The sequence below is a fragment of the Lucilia sericata genome, unplaced genomic scaffold (assembly GCF_015586225.1).
Source record: "Lucilia sericata isolate MDLA Ls3-8-SP2 unplaced genomic scaffold, ASM1558622v1 Contig001169F_arrow, whole genome shotgun sequence".
Taxonomy (NCBI): domain Eukaryota; kingdom Metazoa; phylum Arthropoda; class Insecta; order Diptera; family Calliphoridae; genus Lucilia; species Lucilia sericata.
The window spans coordinates 111,903-136,457 of NW_023995138.1; the positions used below are offsets into that span (position 1 = coordinate 111,903).

Consider the following 24,555-nt stretch of genomic DNA (forward strand, 5'->3'; position numbering starts at 1 on the left):
TCGGAATTATAACGCTAATAATCAAATATTTTCACTTTTAGAACGTCCTGGTTCCTATGAAGATAATGAACGTCCAGATTATAATCGTGGTCCCATGAGAGGTGAGTTTGCTTAAAATATTATTTACCTAATAATTTGGGATTGTTAGAAAAACATTAAAGAGCTTTAAGCTGTACAAATTTTGGCTTTCGGTATTTAGTAAAAGCTGGAAAAATCGATCATCAAATATCATCAAAATTACATATACATATGTATGATCAAACCACTGCTAAAATCGCATGGACTCGACTAACTACTCTACACATAAGAGCTTGCCTCTCAAAATCACAGTCAATATTATGACTCCGAATGGGTTAACATTTCTTAACAAAAACTTTACAATAAAAAAAAAGTCAATTTCTTTCTCAACGAAAACTTGTGTCTTAATCCGAATCGGAGTAAGATTTTCTAATGAAACATTTACTCCAAATCGTAGTAACTTTAATTGGAACCGGACTACAAATGACTTTACCAGTTAACGTGTTAGTTAATTAGTTGTAATGTTGTTAGTCTGTGTTAGAGACTGTCGTTAGTTAGTTATTTAGTTTAGTTAGTTAGTTAGTTAGTTAGTTGTAGTTAGTTAGTTTAGTTAGTTAGTAGTTAGTTAGTTAGTTAGTTAGTTAGTTAGTTAGTTAGTTAGTTAGTAGTAGTTAGTTAGTTAGTTAGTTTTAGTTAGTTGTTAGTTAGTTAGTAGTTAGTTAGTTGTTAGTTAGTTAGTTAGTTAGTTAGTTAGTTGTTGTAGTTCGTTAATTTAGTTAGTTATTTAGTAGTTAGTATTAGGTAGTTAGTTGTTAGTTAGTTAGTTAGTTAGTTAGTTAGTTAGTAGTAGTTAGTTAGTTATTTAGTTAGTTAGTTAGTTAGTTAGTTAGTTAGTTAGTTAGTTGTTTAGTTAGTTAGTTAGGTGGTAGTTAGTTAATTGGTTAGTTAGTTAGTTAGTTAGTTAGTTAGTTAGTTAGTAGTTAGTTAGTTAGTTAGTTAGTTAGTTAGTTAGTTAGTTAGTTAGCTTCGGAGTTAGTTAGTAGTTAGTTAGTTAGTTGTTAGTTAGTAGTTAGTAGTTGTTGTTAGTTAAGTTAGTTAGTTAGTTAGTTAGTTAGTTAGTTAGTTAGTTAGTTAGGTTAGTTAGTAGTTAGTTTAGTTAGTTAGTTAGTTGTAGTTAGTTAGTTAGTTAGTTAGTTAGTAGTTAGTTAGTTAGTTAGTTAGTTAGTTAGTTAGTAGTTAGTTAGTTAGTTAGTTAGTAGTTAGTTAGTTAGTTAGTTAGTTAGTTAGTTAGTTAGTTAGTTAGTTAGTAGTTAGTTAGTTAGTTAGTAGTTAGTTAGTTAGTTAGTTAGTTAGTTAGTTAGTTAGTTAGTATAGTTAGTTAGTTAGTAGTAGTTAGTTAGTTAGTTAGTTAGTTAGTTAGTAGTTAGTTAGTTAGTAGTAGTAGTTAGTTAGTAGTTAGTAGTTAGTTAGTTAGCTAGTAGCTAGTTAGTTAGTTAGTTAGTTAGTTAGTTAGTTAGTTAGTTAGTTAGTTAGTAGTTAGTTAGTTAGTTAGTTAGTTAGTTAGTTAGTTAGTTAGTTAGTTAGTTAGTTAGTAGTTAGTAGTTAGTTAGTTAGTTAGTTAGTTAGTTAGTTAGTTAGTTAGTTAGTTAGTTAGTTAGTTAGTTAGTTAGTTAGTTAGTTAGTTAGTTAGTTAGTTAGTTAGTTAGTTAGTTAGTTAGTTAGTTAGTTAGTTAGTTAGTTAGTTAGTTAGTAGTTAGTTAGTTAGTTAGTTAGTTAGTTAGTTAGTTAGTTAGTTAGTTAGTTAGTTAGTTAGTTAGTTAGTTAGTTAGTTAGTTAGTAGTTAGTTAGTTAGTTAGTTAGTTAGTTAGTTAGTTAGTTAGTTAGTTAGTTAGTTAGTTAGTTAGTTAGTTAGTAGTTAGTTAGTTAGTTAGTTAGTTAGTTAGTTAGTAGTTAGTTAGTTAGTTAGTTAGTTAGTTAGTTAGTTAGTTAGTTAGTTAGTTAGTTAGTTAGTTAGTTAGTTAGTTAGTTAGTTAGTTAGTAGTAGTTAGTTAGTTAGTTAGTTAGTTAGTTAGTTAGTTAGTTAGTTAGTAGTTAGTTTAGTTAGTTAGTTAGTTAGTTAGTTAGTTAGTTAGTAGTTAGTTAGTTAGTTAGTTAGTTAGTTAGTAGTTAGTTAGTTAGTTAGTTAGTTAGTTAGTTAGTTAGTTAGTTAGTTAGTTAGTTAGTTAGTTAGTAGTTAGTTAGTTAGTTAGTTAGTTAGTAGTAGTTAGTTAGTAGTTAGTTAGTTAGTTAGTTAGTAGTTAGTTAGTTAGTTAGTTAGCTAGTTAGTAGTTAGTTAGTTAGCTAGTTAGCTAGTTAGCTAGTTAGCTAGTTAGCTAGTTAGCTAGTTAGTAGTAGTTAGTAGTAGTTAGTAGTTAGTTAGTTAGTTAGTTAGTTAGTTAGTTAGTTAGTTAGTTAGTTAGTAGTTAGTGTTAGTTAGTTAGTTAGTTAGTTAGTAGTTAGTTAGTTAGTTAGTTAGTTAGTTAGTTAGTTAGTTAGTTAGTTAGTAGTTAGTTAGTTAGTTAGTTAGTTAGTTAGTTAGTTAGTTAGTAGTTAGTTAGTTAGTTAGTTAGTTAGTTAGTTAGTTAGTTAGTTAGTTAGTTAGTTAGTTAGTTAGTTAGTTAGTTAGTTAGTAGTTAGTTAGTTAGTTAGTTAGTTAGTTAGTTAGTTAGTTAGTTAGTTAGTTAGTTAGTTAGTTAGTTAGTAGTAGTTAGTTAGTTAGTTAGTTAGTTAGTTAGTAGTTAGTTAGTTAGTTAGTTAGTTAGTTAGTTAGTTAGTTAGTTAGTTAGTTAGTTAGTTAGTTAGTTAGTTAGTTAGTTAGTTAGTTAGTTAGTTAGTTAGTTAGTTAGTTAGTTAGTTAGTTAGTTAGTTAGTTAGTTAGTTAGTTAGTTAGTTAGTTAGTTAGTTAGTTAGTTAGTTAGTTAGTTAGTTAGTTAGTTAGTTAGTAGTTAGTTAGTAGTTAGTTAGTTAGTAGTTAGTTAGTTAGTTAGTTAGTTAGTTAGTTAGTTAGTTAGTTAGTTAGTTAGTTAGTTAGTTAGTTAGTTAGTTAGTTAGTTAGTAGTAGTTAGTTAGTTAGTTAGTTAGTTAGTTAGTTAGTAGTTAGTTAGTTAGTTAGTTAGTTAGTTAGTTAGTAGTTAGTTAGTTAGTTAGTTAGTTAGTTAGTTAGTTAGTAGTTAGTTAGTTAGTTAGTTAGTTAGTTAGTTAGTTAGTTAGTTAGTTAGTTAGTTAGTTAGTTAGTTAGTTAGTTAGTTAGTTAGTTAGTTAGTTAGTTAGTTAGTTAGTTAGTTAGTTAGTTAGTTAGTTAGTTAGTTAGTTAGTTAGTTAGTTAGTTAGTTAGTTAGTTAGTTAGTTAGTAGTTAGTTAGTTAGTTAGTTAGTTAGTTAGTTAGTAGTTAGTTAGTTAGTTAGTAGTTAGTTAGTTAGTTAGTTAGTTAGTTAGTTAGTAGTTAGTTAGTTAGTTAGTAGTAGTTAGTTAGTAGTTAGTTAGTTAGTTAGTTAGTTAGTTAGTTAGTAGTTAGTTAGTTAGTTAGTTAGTTAGTTAGTTAGTTAGTTAGTTAGTAGTTAGTTAGTTAGTTAGTTAGTTAGTAGTTAGTTAGTTAGTAGTTAGTTAGTTAGTTAGTTAGTTAGTTAGTAGTTAGTTAGTTAGTTAGTTAGTTAGTTAGTTAGTTAGTTAGTAGTTAGTTAGTTAGTTAGTTAGTTAGTTAGTTAGTTAGTTAGTTAGTTAGTTAGTTAGTTAGTTAGTTAGTAGTTAGTTAGTTAGTTAGTTAGTTAGTTAGTTAGTTAGTTAGTTAGTTAGTTAGTTAGTAGTTAGTTAGTTAGTTAGTTAGTAGTAGTTAGTAGTTAGTTAGTTAGTTAGTTAGTTAGTTAGTAGTAGTTAGTTAGTTAGTTAGTTAGTAGTAGTTAGTTAGTTAGTTAGTTAGTTAGTTAGTTAGTTAGTTAGTTAGTTAGTTAGTAGTAGTTAGTTAGTTAGTTAGTAGTTAGTTAGTTAGTTAGTTAGTAGTTAGTTAGTTAGTTAGTTAGTAGTTAGTAGTTAGTTAGTTAGTTAGTAGTTAGTTAGTAGTAGTTAGTTAGTTAGTTAGTTAGTTAGTTAGTTAGTTAGTTAGTTAGTTAGTTAGTTAGTTAGTTAGTTAGTTAGTTAGTTAGTAGTTAGTTAGTTAGTTAGTTAGTTAGTTAGTTAGTTAGTTAGTTAGTTAGTTAGTTAGTTAGTTAGTTAGTTAGTTAGTGTAGTTAGTTAGTTAGTTAGTTAGTTAGTTAGTTAGTTAGTTAGTTAGTTAGTTAGTTAGTTAGTTAGTTAGTTAGTTAGTTAGTTAGTTAGTTAGTTAGTAGTTAGTTAGTTAGTTAGTTAGTTAGTTAGTTAGTTAGTTAGTTAGTTAGTAGTTAGTTAGTTAGTTAGTTAGTTAGTTAGTTAGTTAGTTAGTTAGTTAGTTAGTTAGTTAGTTAGTTAGTTAGTTAGTTAGTTAGTTAGTTAGTTAGTTAGTTAGTTAGTTAGTTAGTTAGTTAGTTAGTTAGTTAGTTAGTTAGTTAGTTAGTAGTTAGTTAGTTAGTTAGTTAGTTAGTTAGTTAGTTAGTTAGTTAGTAGTTAGTTAGTAGTTAGTTAGTTAGTTAGTTAGTTAGTTAGTTAGTTAGTTAGTTAGTTAGTTAGTTAGTTAGTTAGTTAGTAGTTAGTTAGTTAGTTAGTAGTTAGTTAGTTAGTTAGTTAGTTAGTTAGTTAGTTAGTTAGTTAGTTAGTTAGTTAGTAGTTAGTTAGTAGTTAGTTAGTTAGTTAGTTAGTAGTTAGTTAGTTAGTTAGTTAGTTAGTTAGTTAGTTAGTTAGTTAGTTAGTTAGTTAGTTAGTTAGTTAGTTAGTTAGTTAGTTAGTTAGTAGTTAGTTAGTTAGTTAGTTAGTTAGTTAGTTAGTTAGTTAGTTAGTTAGTTAGTTAGTAGTTAGTTAGTTAGTTAGTTAGTTAGTTAGTTAGTTAGTTAGTTAGTTAGTTAGTTAGTTAGTTAGTTAGTTAGTTAGTAGTAGTTAGTTAGTTAGTTAGTTAGTTAGTTAGTTAGTTAGTTAGTTAGTTAGTTAGTTAGTTAGTTAGTTAGTTAGTTATTTAGTTAGTTAGTTAGTTAGTTAGTTAGTTAGTTAGTTAGTTAGTTAGTTCGTTCGTTCGTTCGTTAGTTAGTTAGTCGTCAGAAAAGACAGACAAGTCTATTTTGAATTATTTTGATAACATCTGATAAAGAAACTTCAAATCAGAAGAAAGATTATGAAATACTCAAATATCCGCATCAAGAGAACATCACATACCCTCAACCATCAATAGTTAATGCCAAACATATATCAACATTTTTACTAGCATTCAAAACGTAATTAATAATTGTGCAACAAGTATGCAACTGATGCAACACACTTACATTCATACACATACACAACTTTTTTTTTTTGATTTTTGATTTATTAACAATTTAAATATGGATTAAATTATAGTTTTACTTTTGCATCTAACTACAACAAAAACACAAGATTTACACAAAAATCCAAACAAATAAAAACCCAAAAGAGATAAACAATCTAACAAGAATCATACATCAAGGTGGCATTAACAAACCCTGCTACATCATCATCACCATCAACTTACCAACATCTTCAGCTTTTGTTTTGTTTAGCATTTCCGTTTTAATGTTAACAACCAACGTCCATGTAAAGGTTATGTTTTAATAAAAGACGCCACCACAGCAAAAACAACAGCAAAAGCAACAACATTGAAACAAAAACTAACTGCCTCTCAACATAATCATCTTGTACACTTGGTAATGATGATGACGGCTTTGGCCGTTACAGAAGTTACTATTTTGTAGTTGAAGAAAAAGAATTGTTAACAGAAATTAACATACAATTAACAAGGCAATGTTTTGTTAGCAAAAAACTGTTTGAAAAGAACTTATTGCGTAAGTTAAGAATCGTGAAGTATTTTGAATTGTGATGACCGAAACAAAGCTTTTATAAATACGTATCATAACTAAAAAAAACCCTGTAATAATTAAGCTTTCACACATCGGTTTTATCAGCTTTTATGTCCATTTCCACCAATTAGTACGAATTTTCTGAACAAAAATGTTACTCCACCTCGAAGTTAATTCTCGAAACTAATACTTTACTCCCACTTGGAGAAAATTTTCAAAACTAGATTATTACACTGTAGACTAGACATTAGACTAGACTCTGGACTTGACTTTAGATTTGACATTAGAATAGACTTTAGACTACACTAGACTAGACTTAGGACAAGACTTTTACTAGACTTAAGACTAGACATTAGACTATACATTTGACTAGACTATTGACTAGATTATAGAATGGAATATAGAGTAGACTATAGGCTACACTATAGACTACACTTTAGACTGGACTTTAGACTAGACTTTAGACTAGACTTTAGACTAGACTTTAGACTAGACTTTAGACTAGACTTTAGACTCGACTTTAGACCTCGACTTTTGACTAGACTTTAGACTCGTCTTTAGACTAGACTAGACTTTAGATTGTACTTTAGACTAGACTTTAGAGTAGACTTAGACTAGACTTTAGACTAGACTTTAGACTAGACATTATACTAGACTTTAGACTAGATATTAGACTAGACTTTAGATTAGACTTTAGACTAGACTTTATACTAGACTTTAGACTAGACTTTAGACTAGACTATAGACTATAATTTAGACTAGACTTTAGACTAGACTTTAGACTAGACTTTAGACTAGACTTTAGACTAGACTTTAGACTAGACTTTAGACTAGACTTTAGACTAGACTTTAGACTAGACTTTAGACTAGACTTTAGACTAGACTTTAGACTAGACTATAGACTAGACTTAAGACTAGACTTAAGACTAGACTTTAGACTAGACTTTAGACTAGACTATAGACTATACTTTAGACTAGACTTTAGACTAGACTTTAGACTAGACTTTAGACTAGACTTTAGACTAGACTATAGACTATACTTTAGACTAGACTTTAGACTAGACTTTAGACTAGACTTTAGACTAGACTTTAGACTAGACTTTAGACTAGACTTTAGACTAGACTTTAGACTAGACTTTAGACTAGACTAGACTTTAGACTAGACTAGACTTTAGACTAGACTTTAGACTAGACTTTAGACTAGACTTTAGACTAGACTATAGACTATACTTTATACTAGACTTTAGACTAGACTTTAGACTAGACTTTAGACTAGACTTTAGACTAGACTTTAGACTAGACTTTAGATTTGACTCTAGATTAGACTTTAAACTAGATATTAGACTAGACTTTAGATTAGACTTTAGACAAGACTTTAGACTAGACTTTAGACTAGACTATAGACTATACTTTAGACTAGACTTTAGACTAGACTTTAGACTAAACTTTAGACTAGACTTTGGACTAGACTTTAGACTAGACTTTAGACTAAACTTTAGACTAGACTTTAGACTAGACTTTAGACTAGACTTTAGACTAGACTTTAGACTAGACTTTAGACTAGACTTTAGACTAGACTTTAGACTAGACTATAGACTAGACTTTAGACTAGACTTTAGACTAGACTTTAGACTAGACTTTAGACTAGACTTTAGACTAGACTTTAGACTAGACTTTAGACTAGACTTTAGACTAGACTTTAGACTAGACTTTAGACTAGACTTTAGACTAGACTTTAGACTAGACTTTAGACTAGACTTTAGACTAGACTTTAGACTAGACTTTAGACTAGACTTTAGACTAGACTTTAGACTAGACTTTAGACTAGACTTTAGACTAGACTTTAGACTAGACTTTAGACTAGACTAGACTTTAGACTATACTAGACTTTAGACTAGACTTTAGACTAGACATTAGACTAGACTTTAGACTAGACTTTAGACTAGACATTAGACTAGACTTAGACTAGACATTAGACTAGACTTTAGACTAGACATTAGACTAGACTTTAGACTTGACTTTGGAATAGACTATAGGCTAGATTTTAGACTGGACATTAGACTTATTAGACATTAGATTAGATTTAGACTGGACTATAAACTACACTATAGACTGGACTTTAGACCAGACTTTAAACTAGCCATTAGACTAGACATTATAGTAGACTTTAGATTAGACATTCGACTAGACTTTAGACTAGACTTTCGATTAGTATAGACAAGATTAGTCATAATTCACTCGCAATGGTGCGACATATATCACTTTTTAGATATTTTTCTTAAATTAGTTCCACTAGCACGAACAAAGATTCTATAAATAAAATAATTTTTTGAACAACTTAATAACTTAAATAGACCGGTGGTAATAACTCTGCTAGAGAGCGAAAATCTTTAGAATTTTATTAAAATCATCACATTTTCAATAGAATTCTTTTGTTTTTTGCTAAGTTTTTTTCTGTTATTAATTAAATAGGAAAAAACCTTTAGAATTATAACTACAAGTACCCACTAGCCATGTAGATCAATGAACTTTTTGAGAAAACGGAAATACTTTGTTCTTGTGAATCAGCGACAGAGTGTTTTTACGCCTAATTTTCAACACTAATACAAAAAAAACACATTCAAATAGAAAAATATAATAAATGTTATTTTTCTTCTTGTTTAGCTTTTTAATTAAGTTTACTGGAACTAATTTGAAGAAGTTTTCTGAACTGCTTTTGATGAGTTTTTAATTTGTGGTGGTCGGAGAGGAGTTTATAATATTTTCATAATAAAGGTGTTTTGTTTTGAGCATATGTTGGTGGATTCTAAAGATTATGTCATTCTTGTTTAGATTTTTTGTTTTAGACAATTCATAGTATTAGTTTATTTTAATAATTATAGGGTTTTGAATGTTACACTTGAGTTCCTGGTTATTCCTAGAGTTTCATCATTATTTTATTTTTAGTTGTTTTCAACATAATTTTCATTTAAACTGAATTGAAGCAGTCATCACTATTTAACACCTGTGAAATAATTATATTTAATTAACTCCTAACAACAACAACTCTGTGTATTTGAGTTATTTATTTGTCAGCTATAAATTTTCTTTTAAAAATAATTAAAAAAAAATACTCCAAATTGTAAAAAATAATTAAAAGTATTTAATTATTTTGTTAAATATCCAAAAACTGTTATTGAGGTCATTTGCATAGTTATGTTCATACTTTGTTTAGTTGTGTGCACTACAATTGTTTATAATGTTTTTAATTGTAGAGATTTATTTTATTTTATTTGATTTAAAAAAAAAAATAATTTCAAATTACAATAATCCACAACATTTGTTAACCTAAAGTACATTCATCAAATAAACCTATATTTTCGCTCTATTTGTCATCGTTTCATGCGAATTTTATTTGTTCTACATCTGTTGTCTATTTTGGTCTGTCTGCACCTATTGAACATTAAATCTATGTTGACCATTCATAGAATTATTAAATAAAAACCAACAAAAATAATAAAAATAATAATAAACAATTGCAATTGGTTGGCTTTAGCAAAATTAGTATTAAGGCTGAAAATACAATTTCAATTTAAATATTTATTTATTTTTAGAATCTAGTCGAATTTAATAGCAATTCAATCATGCTTTAGCAAATTTAATTAATTAGAGACTATACTACAGAATAGACTATAGACTTGACTAGACTAGACTATAGACTAGACTATAGACTAGACTATAGACTAAACTATAGACTAGACTATAGATTATACTATAGATTAGACTATAGACTAGACTAGACTATAGACTAGACTATAGACTAGACTATAGACTAGACTATAGACTAGACTATAGACTATAGACTAGACTATAGACTAGACAATAGTCTAGACTATAGACTAGACTAGACTAGACTAGAGACTAGACTATAGACTAGACTATAGACAAGACTATAGACTAGACTATAGACTAGACTATAGACTAGACTATAGACTAGACTATAGACTAGACTATAGACTAGACTATAGCCTAGACTATAGACTAGACTATACTAGATAGACTAGACTATAGACTAGACTATAGACTAGACTATAGACTAGACTATAGACTAGACTATAGACTAGACTATAGACTAGACTATAGACTAGACTATAGACTAGACTATAGACTAGACTATAGACTAGACTATAGACTAGACTATAGACTAGACTATAGACTAGACTATAGACTAGACTATAGACTAGACTATAGACTAGACTATATAGACTAGACTAGACTAGACTATAGACTAGACTATAGACTAGACTATAGACTAGACTATAGACTACTATAGACTAGACTATAGACTAGACTATAGACTAGACTATAGGACTAGACTATAGACTAGACTATAGACTAGACTATAGACTAGACTATAGACTAGACTATAGACTAGACTATAGACTAGACTATAGACTAGACTATAGACTAGACTATGACTAGACTATAGACTAGACTATAGACTAGACTATAGACTAGACTATAGACTAGACTATAGACTAGACTATAGACTAGACTATAGACTAGACCTATAGACTAGACTATATACTAGACTATAGACTAGACTATAGACTAGACTATAGACTAGACTAGACTAGACATACTAGACTATAGACTAGACTATAGACTAGACTATAGACTAGACTATAGACTAGACTATAGACTAGACTATAGACTAGACTATAGACTAGACTATAGACTAGACTATAGACTAGACTATATACTAGACTATAGACTAGACTATAGACTAGACTATAGACTAGACTATAGACTAGACTATAGACTAGACTATAGACTAGACTATAGACTAGACTATAGACTAGACTATAGACTAGACTATAGACTAGACTATAGACTAGACTATAGACTAGACTATAGACTAGACTATAGACTAGACTAGAGACTAGACTATAGACTAGACTATAGACTAGACTATAGACTAGACTATAGACTAGACATAGACTAGACTATAGACTAGACTATAGACTAGACTATAGACTAGACTATAGACTAGACTATAGACTAGACTATAGACTAGACTATAGACTAGACTATAGACTAGACTATAGACTAGACTATAGACTAGACTATAGACTAGACTATAGACTAGACTATAGACTAGACTATAGACTAGACTATAGACTAGACTAGACTTAGACTAGACTATAGACTGGACTATAAACTAGACTATAGACTAGACTATAGACTGGACTATAGACTAGACTATAGACTAGACTATAGACAAGACTATAGACTCTACTATAGACTAGACATAGGACTAGACTATAGACTAGAATATTAGACCAGACTGTAGACTAGACTAGACTATAGACTAGACTACACTAGGCTATAGACTAGACTACACTAGACTATAGGACTAGACTATAGACTAGGCTATAGACTAGACTATAGACTAGACTATAGACTAGACTAGACTATAGACTAGACTAGACTGTAGACTAGACTAGACTAGACATAACTAGACTAGACTAGACTAGACTAGACTAGACTAGACTAGACTAGACTAGACTAGACTATAGACTAGACTAGACTATAGACTAGACTAGACTATAGACTAGACTAGACTATAGACTAGACTAGACTATAGACTAGACTATAGACTAGACTAGACTAGAATAGGCTAGACTAGACTAAGACTAGACTAGACTATAGACTAGGACTATAGACTAAGACTATAGACTAGACTATAGACTAGACTATAGACTAAGACTATAGACTAGACTATAGACTAGACTATAGACTAGACTATAGACTAGACTATAGACTAGACTATAGACTAGACTATAGACTAGACTATAGACTAGACTATAGACTAGACTATAGACTAGACTATAGACTAGACTATAGACTAGACTATAGACTAGACTATAGACTAGACTATAGACTAGACTATAGACTAGACTATAGACTAGACTATAGACTAGACTATAGACTAGACTATAGACTAGACTATAGACTAGACTATAGACTAGACTATAGACTAGACTATAGACTAGACTATAGACTAGACTATAGACTAGACTATAGACTAGACTATAGACTAGACTATAGACTAGACTATAGACTAGACTATAGACTAGACTATAGACTAGACTATAGACTAGACTATAGACTAGACTATAGACTAGACTATAGACTAGACTATAGACTAGACTATAGACTAGACTATAGACTAGACTATAGACTAGACTATAGACTAGACTATAGACTAGACTATAGACTAGACTATAGACTAGATATAGACTAGACTATAGACTAGACTATAGACTGGACTATAGACTAGACTATAGACTAGACTAAGACTAGACTAGACTATAGACTAGACTAGACTATAGACTAGACTAGACTATAGACTAGACTAGACTATAGACTAGACTATAGACTAGACTATAACTAGACTATAGACTAGACTATAGACTAGACTATAGACTAGACTATAGACGACTATAGACTAGACTATAGACTAAACTATAGACTAGACTATAGACTAGACTATAGACTAGACTATAGACTAGACTATAGACTAGACTATAGACTAGACTATAGACTAGACTATAGACTAGACTATAGACTAGACTATAGACTAGACTATAGACTAGACTATAGACTAGACTATAGACTAGACTATAGACTAGACTATAGACTAGACTATAGACTAGACTATAGACTAGACTATAGACTAGACTATAGACTAGACTATAGACTAGACTATAGACTAGACTATAGACTAGACTATAGACTAGACTATAGACTAGACTATAGACTAGACTATGGACTAGACTATAGACTAGACTATAGACTAGACTATAGACTAGACTATAGACTAGACTATAGACTAGACTATAGACTAGACTATAGACTAGACTATAGACTAGACTCTAGACTAGACTATAGACTAGACTATGACTAGACTAGACTATAGACTAGACTATAGACTAGACTAGACTAGACTATAGACTAGACTATAGACTAGACTATAGACTAGACTATAGACTGACTATAGACTAGACTATAGACTAGACTATAGACTAGACTATAGACTAGACTATAGACTAGACTATAGACTAGACTATAGACTAGACTATAGACTAGACTATAGACTAGACTATAGACTAGACTATAGACTAGACTATAGACTAGACTATAGACTAGACTATAGACTAGACTATAGAACTAGACTATAGACTAGACTATAGACTAGACTATAGACTAGACTATAGACTAGACTATAGACTAGACTATAGACTAGACTATAGACTAGACTATAGACTAGACTATAGACTAGACTATAGACTAGACTATAGACTAGACTATAGACTAGACTATAGACTAGACTATAGACTAGACTATAGACTAGACTATAGACTAGACTATAGACTAGACTATAGACTAGACTATAGACTAGACTATAGACTAGACTATAGACTAACTATAGACTAGACTATAGACTAGTATAAATGATTAAACCCTATTACAAACTGTGCTTTAAATGACAGTTTTATTTAATAATATATTTTAAATCTATGTGATAATTATATTTAATAAACCTTAATTAATAACTAATTTTTAAATTAACTTTTAAAACATTTTAACATTAACGCTTAATAATAAAACAGCAAAAACATATTTGAATATATTTTTTACAAAGAAACAATGATGCAGACCAAAAATTTAAAAAAAAATGAAGTGTTTAGTTGTTGTTTTACCACTAGTAGAGTAGTGTAAGCCTCATTAACTGTTATAAATTTCCTGTGTTGCGTTAAGGCAACAAACATGAAAAAAAATCTAAGTTTTTTTTTGTAAATGCAAAAAAAATTTTGAAAAATAGAGGAATTTTTGAACAAAAACAATTTGGTTATTAAAAGAGAAACAAATCAGACAGATATTTAAGAAAAAAAACTTTAAAGATGTTAAACAAACTTAATGAAGTAAATGGTGGGGTCATTGCAGGGAATATAACGCTAAGAAAACAAAAGACTTAAGACACAAACTTCTTGTACTACGCATGTTGTTTAAGTCTTTTGAAGCAAGGATTTTGAAGGTTTTAGTTAAAGTTAATTTCTTATTGTTTATTTTTCTTGAAGTTTTTATACGTTGTTGTTGATGTTGTTGTTGTTATTTCTATTGTTGTTGTTAACAAGAACAATAAAAATACAAAGAAAACTAAAAGCTTTTCATGATGTGTTAGAGATGAGTTGTTTAATGCTTTAACCATAATAAACAACATTTAAGTGTTAATGATGTTTTATAATGATGATGTTGATGATGATTATTCTTATTTTCCACCCACAACAACAACAATATTAAGGCAATAGTAAAGCTTTTTGTTTGTGAAAATATAAAACCATGTTGATGTTGAGTTAAAACGTTCAGTAGCGCGTTGTATGGAAAACAAATTAGAATTATTTGACGTGTAGAAAAAAAAACGCTTAAGAATTTTTGCAAATGCGATTAGCAAAACAAAACAAGGATAACCTCATGATTAAAGTGAAATTGCTAACATAATGATTTGTTATTTAAAAAAAAGTTTAAATGGAATTAAACATGCAATCTGTTAAAAAGCCTAATGCATTAGTTTAACAAAAATTTCAAAAAAATTTAACAAAAAAATAATGTTCTAATAACACCAATTTATTAACAAGTTTTGTTACAATTTAATAAAAAAATTTGCAAAAAATTTTTTCTAAAACAAAAGTATTTTTTGATGTCATCTCTTTATTAAACAATTCAGTGATTTTCTAATGAATTAAACGAGATGTTCTACAAAAAGGCAAAACAGAATCTGTGGAAAAAATGTTTATGAAATCATAAAATTTTTTACATAAAACCTAAACTAAAACTGCTGAATTTTAAAAAACTTTGCGTGTTTTTCGGTTACTATTGACCGCGTGTGACATCAAGTGTTTAATTTATTTGACATTCAAATTAAATAAAATTTTATTTAAACTAAAAGAACAAAAGAATTTACTCATATTTTTATGGTTCATGTTAAATTTTAATTTTGTTTTATGTACGCGTGCTTACGTAATTGTGAAAACTTTATAAACAAATTATGAGAGTTTTTATACAAAAAAATAATCTGCACTAACTAGATTTTCGTCATCAGCGCCAAAACAAAACCTCGCAGTACAAAAATAAAAAAAAAAATCACAAATAGTTTTCATTTTCATTTTGTCTGAATCTTCTTCAACTCCCCCCCAAAACACAAATAATATACAATTTTTTTTTGAAAATTTTGAAAACAAATCAAAACAAATTTTGTTTCCATAAAACACACGAGATTCCAAACTGTGTTTTGGAGTCTTCTATATTCATTCAGTTAGTTTTAAGTTGCTGCCAAAACGATGTGGTTGTGTTCTGAGCTTTTACTGTTGTTGGTTTTATTAAGTATTTGCAACATTCACATTCTGGTGAATGCCACACATTCAGCACATGGCATTAGCAGTACAATTATAATTGTCGAGGATGCTAAAGGTAATTAACAAAAAAAAAAAACTTCAAAAATAAGTTTTAACAGGACTGGGAATATCATTAATGTATTCTTAAAATGTACTTCAACAACTTCAATCGTCAATAGGTTTATTAATAAACATCAGCTCAGGAAAACTTAAAAACATCTTGCGTGTAAGAGTGTTATCTTCGGCTATAGACCCTTCGCCACAGTGTATTTTGAAAAATAAAAATTTTATTAAAAAAAAATGAAAAAAAATATAAAAATTTTTTTATTTTTTTTTTTTAATTATAAAATAAATTTTAAATTTTTTTTTAATTTTCAAAATTTTTTTAATATTTTTTAAAAATGTTTGTAAATTATTAAAAAATTTTAAAGAAAATTTTAAAATTTTTTTAATATTTTTAATTTATTTTTTAAATTTTTATTGAACTTTTTTAAATTTTATTGAATTTTTTAAAATTAAATTTTTTTTTAAATTTTTTAAAATTTGAAAATTTCCTTTTTTAAATTTTTTTTTATTTTTGAATTTTTTAAAGTTTTTTTATATTTCTTAGAATTTTTTAAAGTTTTAAAGAAAGTTTACATTATTAAATTTAATGTTTTTATTTTTTAAAAAACAAAAAATACCAATTTTATTCGTAAATTGTTTCCATCCCTGATTTTAGCTGCTAAAGGGCCCTGCAGACGATCACACTTTACGTACGACAAGTCTAATGAAAAAGTAAAATGAAATTGCATCCGTATGACAAAAAAGAGAATAAAAGTCGTTTGATTTATATTTTTCGTGTTTACACGATTGGTATAAAACAATAACAAAGTAAGATAAAAACAGCTGTTTCACTTTTTTTATATATGTTTACATAAAAATACATCCCTGATCTAATGCGACTTGCTTGTTTTTTGAGTCATTTAAAAAAATGAAGAGAGCCATACGACTGTCAAATTTTCCATCCGTATTTTCTCTCAATGTCTGATAGTTTCATTACATATTGCGTTTAGACGATCCCATTCGTTCTCTTCTACACAAAATTTTGACAGATCATATTACTTGTGTGCTCGTGTGAAGGGGGCTTAACTGTGACAAATTCCCCTGTTTTGAAATTTGTTGACGGAATTTTGTAAACATTGAACATCTGTTGCATACAAAATCAACTATTGTGAATGAATTGTTCACAACAAGTTCACGATAGAATTTTTTCAAGGGAACAAAATGTTCACTGCTATTGGCGATAGGGGTGATTATAAACATAAAAAATTGAATACAAAAACAACAACAACAACATAGTCTTTGACAGCCTTCTTCACTTCGCAGGGCTCGCTCACTTCTCAATTATTCTGCACCAGTATAAACCTCTATCCTCAGTAATATTCAATTGTCAGTCAGAAAACATAATGCTTTTTTGACCATTTTCATTTTGTCTGAATCTTCTTCAACTCCCCCCCCCCCCCCAAACACTAATAATATACAATTTTTTTGGAAAATTTTGAAAACAAATCAAAACAAATTTTGTTTCCATAAAACACACGAGATTCCAAACTGTGTTTTGGAGTCTTCTATATTCATTCAGTTAGTTTTAAGTTGCTGCCAAAACGATGTGGTTGTGTTCTGAGCTTTTACTGTTGTTGGTTTTATTAAGTATTTGCAACATTCACATTCTGGTGAATGCCACACATTCAGCACATGGCATTAGCAGTACAATTATAATTGTCGAGGATGCTAAAGGTAATTAACAAAAAAAAAAAACTTCAAAAATAAGTTTTAACAGGACTGGGAATATCATTAATGTATTCTTAAAATGTACTTCAACTACTTCAATTGTCAATAGTTTTATTAATAAACATCAACTCAGGAAAACTTAAAAACATCTTGCGTGTAAGAGTGTTATCTTCGGCTATAGACCCTTCGCCACAGTGTATTTTGAAAAATAATATTTTATTAAAAAAATACAAACAAATTATAAAAAATTATAAAATAAATTTTAATTTTTTTTTAATTTTTAAAATTTTTTTAATATTTTTTAAAAATTTTTGTAAATTATTAAAAATTTTTAAAGAAAATTTAAAAATTTTTTAATTTTTTTTTTTTTATTTTTTATTGAACTTTTTTAAATTTGATTGAATTTTTTAAAATTAAATTTTTTTTTTAATTTTTTAAAATTTATTAAAAAATTTTTAAAATCTTTGAAAATTTACTTTTTTTTAAATTTTTTTTTATTTTTGAATTTTTTAAAGTTTTTTTATATTTCTTAGAATTTTTTAAAGTTTTAAAGAAAGTTTACATTATTAAATTTAATGTTTTTATTTTTTAAAAAACAAAAAATACCAATTTTATTCGTAAATTGTTTCCATCCCTGATTTTAGCTGCTAAAGGGCCCTTCAGACGATCACACTTTACGTACGACAAGTCTAATGAAAAAGTAAAATGAAATTGCATCCGTATGACAAAAAAGAGAATAAAAGTCGTTTGATTTATATTTTTCGTGTTTACACGATTGGTATAAAACAATAACAAAGTAAGATAAAAACAGCTGTTTCACTTTTTTTATATATGTTTACATAAAAATACATCCCTGATCTAATGCGACTTGCTTGTTTTTTGAGTCATTTAAAAAATGAAGAGAGCCATACGACTGTCAAATTTTCCATCCGTATTTTCTCTCAATGTCTGATAGTTTCATTACATATTGCGTTTAGACGATCCCATTCGTTCTCTTCTACACAAAATTTTGACAGATCATATTACTTGTGTGCTCGTGTGAAGGGGGCTTAACTGTGACAAATTCCCCTGTTTTGAAATTTGTTGACGGAATTTTGTAAACATTGAACATCTGTTCCATACAAAATCAACTATTGTGAGTGAATTGTTCACAACAAGTTCACGATAGAATTTTTTCAAGGGTACAAAATGTTCACTGCTATTGGCGATAGGGGTGATTATAAACATAAAAAACTGAATACAAAAACAACAACAACAACATAGTCTTTGACAGCCTTCTTCACTTCGCAGGGCTCGCTCACTTCTCAATTATTCTGCACCAGTATGAACCTCAGTAATATCCAATTGTCAGTCAGAAAACATAATGCTTTTTTGACCAGACACTTCCTGATGGCATATCATCTACCTAATCACCCCAACCATTAGATTCTAATACAGGATTCGGTATAAATTAAGCGTTCTGATCCAGCTGATTTTAAAACTTTTGTTTATACCACATGATAGTACTTGTTCTTGTGACTTCAACAAAGGAAAAAAAATTATCCGCTCTATTAAGGTTCGGGAGTTATGGGCCTCCAAAGGTCTGATATATAATTGGATATATCTCGATCACTGATAAACGGATATGGTCGATATGGGTATCATTGGAAAGGTCTTTGACAGAGCTTTCCACTGATGCGTTAGATGACAAATATTATTAACCCATTGAGAACCAGGGTGATTTTTTTTGTTTTTTCCTTTGACTTTTTTTAAAAAAGTACCGTTATCTCTAAAACATATCGATATAACGGTACCTCATCTTACGTGAATGTTTGTAGACAACATTTGGGGCTTTCCTTTGATATAGGTTTGAAAGCTATAACCCATGAAATGCAGGTGTTATTTAAGTTTAAAATTTTATATTTTCATAAATTTTGATTTTTATCATATGTAATTATAAATCTAAAGTGCATATTATTTGATATGGTCAATATGGGTATCAGTGGATAGGTCTCTGAAATACCTTTCAATTGATGTATATTGTAACTTATATCATTAACTCATTAAGAACCAGGGTGAATTTGTTTGTTTTTTCATTTGTCTTTTTTTAGAAAAGTACCGTTATCTCTAAAACATATCGATATAACGGTACCTCATCTTACGTGAATGTTTGTAGACAACATTTGGGGCTTTCCTTTGATATATGTTTGAAAGCTATAACCCATGAAATGCAGGTGTTATTTAAGTTTAAAATTTTATATTTTCGTAAATTTTGATTTTTATCATATGTTATTATAAATCTCAAGTGCTTATTATTTGATATGGTCAATATGGGTATCAGTGGATAGGTCTCTGAAATACCTTTCAATTGATGTATATTGTAACTTATATCATTAACCCATTGAGAGCCAGGGGCAATTTGTATATAAATTTCTTTTATTGTTTTTACAAAAGTACCGTTATCTCAAAAATAAATCGATGTAAGGGTACCTCATTTAACATGAAATTGTAAAATATTTGGGCTTTTTTATAATATACGTTTGAAATTTGTAACTCATGAAGTTTAGAAGTTTTTAAGTTAATTTAGAAAGAAAGCATATCTAGGTGAAATAAATTATTAAACAAAGAAGTGGGTAAGTTGTTTCACTTTTTGATGAAATTTTTGAGTATTTCGCATAAATTTACTACGGATTAAAATGAATATAAAATTTATTTATTAACATTTGGGGCTTTCCTTTGATATAGGTTTGAAAGCTATAACCCATGAAATGCAGGTGTTATTTAAGTTTAAAATTTTATATTTTCATAAATTTTGATTTTTATCATATGTAATTATAAATCTAAAGTGCATATTATTTGATATGGTCAATATGGGTATCAGTGGATAGGTCTCTGAAATACCTTTCAATTGATGTATATTGTAACTTATATCATTAACTCATTGAGAACCAGGGTGAATTTTTTTGTTTTTTCATTTGTCTTTTTTTAGAAAAGTACCGTTATCTCTAAAACATATCGATATAACGGTACCTCATCTTACGTGAATGTTTGTAGACAACATTTGGGGCTTTCCTTTGATATATGTTTGAAAGCTATAACCCATGAAATGCAGGTGTTATTTAAGTTTAAAATTTTATATTTTCGTAAATTTTGATTTTTATCATATGTTATTATAAATCTCAAGTGCTTATTATTTGATATGGTCAATATGGGTATCAGTGGATAGGTCTCTGAAATACCTTTCAATTGATGTATATTGTAACTTATATCATTAACCCATTGAGAGCCAGGGGCAATTTGTATATATTTCTATTTATTTTTTTTACAAAAGTACCGTTATTTCAAAAATAAATCGATATAAAGGTACTTTATGTCACATGAAATCTTATAGACAACATTATAAGCTTTCATATGTTGTATGTTTGAAAGACCTAACTCATGAAATGCAGAAGTTAGATAACTTTAAAAATTAATATTTTAAAAAAATTTTGGTTTTTATGGAATGCATTTGTATAGATTGACTATTTATTATTCGATATGGATATCAATGCAATGGTATTGAAATATCTTTTGATTGATATATAATATGGTCCATATCATTTATATCAACCTATTATTAGCCAGTGCCTGTGTTTTGTAACTTTCGAATCGACAAAAAAAAAATCGAAAAATTTATAATCGTCTTGTTTAAAACAGGGTGAACACACGTAATTCAAATATATTTTGGTTAATTGTAATGTGTTCAGTTTAAAAATTATTTGAATCACGCAACTACATACATACATACATACATAAAAAATCGCGCGATTTTTTAAAATAATTTTTCCCCTGCGGCGGTATGCTGCTTTTTTTCACAATTCAATCATTTCACCAAAAAGTGAAAAATTATTTCAAAAAAATCGCGCGATTTTTTTGAAATAATTTTTCGCCTGCGGCGCTAGACTGTTTCCTTCCACAATTCAATCATTTCACCTGCAGCGCTATGTTACTTTTTCCCACAATTCAATCATTTTACCAAAAAGTGAAAAATTATTTCAAAAAAATCGCGCGATTTTTTTGAAATAATTTTTCGCCTGCGGCGCTAGGCTGCTTTTTCACAATTCAATCATTTCACCTGCGGCGCTATATTACTTTTTCCCACAATTCAATCATTTCGCCTGCGGCGCTTTCCAGCTATTTCCTTTTCAAATCAATAATTTCACCAAAAAATAAAAATTATTTCAAAAAAATTATACAACTTTTTACCAATTTCAAATCATTTAATCAAAAAGTAAAATATTTTTATTCAATTATTTCATCAAAAAGTGAAACAACTTACCCACTTCTTTGTTTAATAATTTATTTCACCTAGATATGCTTTCTTTCTAAATTAACTTAAAAACTTCTAAACTTCATGAGTTACAAATTTCAAACGTATATTATAAAAAAGCCCAAATATTTTACAATTTCATGTTAAATGAGGTACCCTTACATCGATTTATTTTTGAGATAACGGTACTTTTGTAAAAACAATAAAAGAAATTTATATACAAATTGTCGCTGGCTCTCAATGGGTTAATGATATAAGTTACAATATACATCAATTGAAATTTATTTCAGAGACCTATCCACTGATATCCATATTGACCATATCAAATAATAAGCACTTGAGATTTATAATAACATATGATAAAAATCAAAATTTACGAAAATATAAATCTTTAAACTTAAATAACACCTGCATTTCATGGGTTATAGCTTTCAAACATATATCAAAGGAAAGCCCCAAATGTTGTCTACAAACATTCACGTAAGATGAGGTACCGTTATATCGATATGTTTTAGAGATAACGGTACTTTTTTAAAAAAAAAGACAAATGAAAAAACAAAAAAATTCACCCTGGTTCTCAATGGGTTAATGATATAAGTTACAATATACATCAATTGAAAGGTATTTCAGAGACCTATCCACTGATACCCATGTTGACCATATCAAATAATATGCACTTTAGATTTATAATTACATATGATAAAAATCAAAATTTATGAAAATATAAAATTTTAAACTTAAATAACACCTGCATTTCATGGGTTATAGCTTTCAAACCTATATCAAAGGAAAGCCCCAAATGTTGTCTACAAACATTCACGTAAGATGAGGTACCGTTATATCGATATGTTTTAGAGATAACGGTACTTTTTTAAAAAAAGTCAAAGGAAAAAACAAAAAAATTCACCCTGGTTCTCAATGGGTTAATAATATTTGTTATCTAACACATCAGTGGAAAGCTCTGTCAAAGACCTTTCCAATGATTCCCATATCGACCATATCCGTTTATCAGTAATCGAGATATATCCAATTATATATCAGACCTTTGGAGGCCCATAACTCCCGGACCCTAATAGACCGGATAACTTTTTTTCCATTACTGCACTCAGAAAGTAAAATGCTACAAGGCAATAAAAAAAACTCTAAAAATCAGCTGGATTAGAACACTTAATTTGTTCCCAGGATTCTCCACTCAGACACACCCGGGTGGACTTCCACACTTTCGCAGTGACATCCAAGAAGTCATGTCAATTGCAAGCGCCAGGAGAAAGTTGAATCAAATGTTAAATGCAACAGAGTCCTAAATAAATACCGCATGCGATCTCGGATGGTGAGAGACAATTACCCAGGCATTTGGGAACCATATTAGCTAACATTTAAGAGCCGGTTGGGTGCAGTTTTCTCAACTGCTATCGTGAACGAATCGTTTCTGGCATTTTAAAACGTTGTCCCGCCTGTCCTGGCGACACATTATTCGCCAATCAACATTCCACCTGAAATATGTTCCCTTTTCACTTTATTCGTTCACTTTTTTTGAGGTGAAAAAATTCTCCTGTTGTGAAATTTTTTGATAGAATTTTGTAAACATTGAACAGCTGCTGCATACAAAATTAACTATTGTGAATGAATTGTTCGCGTCAAGTTCAGGATAGTAATTTTCTATTCGAGGGGAATGAAAATTTCAAGAGAACAAAAATTTCACTTCTATTGGCTATAGGGGCGATTGAATTAATTCAATTATCCAGCTAGCTCCACAAATTCTCGCCCCACAGATAAGACCGACTGAGGTGGCGTAGTTTATCCAGCTTCCCCTTTTTAACCCACAGACACTAACACAAATAATAAGGTTTTTATTATTTAATGTTCAGGAAGGAACTATGAGCCCTAGTTGAACTGTTACAACAACATCATATAACAACAATGCTGTATGTTGTTGTTGTTTCGTTTCTTTCCTATTCGTATTTTTTGACAATATTTTCAAGGGTTGTTTTGGAAATTTGCCCTTATCTCCGTAATGTATGGACCGATTTAGCTGAAAACTTCGCAAAAGCCTGGGGTCTTCAGAAAAATGTTTTCAACAAATATATGTACATATTTTATAGAGTCGGAATATTATATTTCAGAAATGGCAAACTTATACTTTTAGAATCGCTCGGTTGCGATTACCGCCTCATATCTTACAAACGTTTCGATGTAGTGCCTATGACCCCACATATATCAATGTATGCTGAACTCACTGTTGTGGTATTATATTATAAATTTATTGTCCAATGAAGACCACCAGATTATTAAAGCGAAAACTAGAACTATTTCCAAATAAAACTTCAGGAGGGGGTTATCTTCAATGTTTGAAGATAAAGAACTGGTTCTAGAACCATTCTATACACGAAATATCAACTCATAACGTCAAACTATTCTCATTATTGTTATATACTCTCACCATCCAGCTATAGACATAATCACGCCAGACCAAGATGGACCTCTTTAGTACATTTAACATAGCCTCCTACAGGTTCACAACCATTTCCATCTTATGTTTTGCATTCTATTATTATTAGGGTCCCTATGAATTCTCCTCACGTGTCATCTACTATTTGTCACAGTCGTGAACGAAAAGTTCACAAGAACAACGCAATATCATATACCATTCGCCGGAGATGAACATTTTATGGGACCAAAAATTTCACTTTTTTTTGCGATTGGGGCGTTTATGAATAATTATGGCAGCAGTAGATTAGCTCTAAAAACCATTGATTGTAACGTTTAGTCTTATAGAGATAGGTATAAACTTAGTAGTTGTGATTATAACAGTTCTAAATATGTTCTCCATGCTTAACACGATCCACCAAATAATTTAGAGAAATCCTTCAGGTCCTTCGAGAGCATCATCATATGAATAACATGTCACTGTGATTCTTATGAATTCTACTCAGATGCCTCCATTTAATATGAATGTTTTTCCTCCCAGCTTTGGAACTCATAGATCGTTATGATGTAGATCGTTAGAGACCACTCATCCACATAAAGCGGAGAATAATTATGACAGTTCTAAACAAGATCATTTCAAATA

General features: G+C 29.2%; 1 protein-coding gene across 1 annotated transcript in view; it reads left to right on the forward strand.

Moving 5' to 3' along the window:
• LOC119610361 overlaps positions 1–24,555 on the forward strand; it is a 46,558-nt gene that overhangs the window by 13,855 nt on the left and 8,148 nt on the right. The window contains exon 5 of the mRNA XM_037965531.1: positions 42–101. Within this exon, the coding sequence (XP_037821459.1) occupies positions 42–101 (60 nt within the window). The remainder of the gene's footprint in view (positions 1–41; positions 102–24,555) is intronic.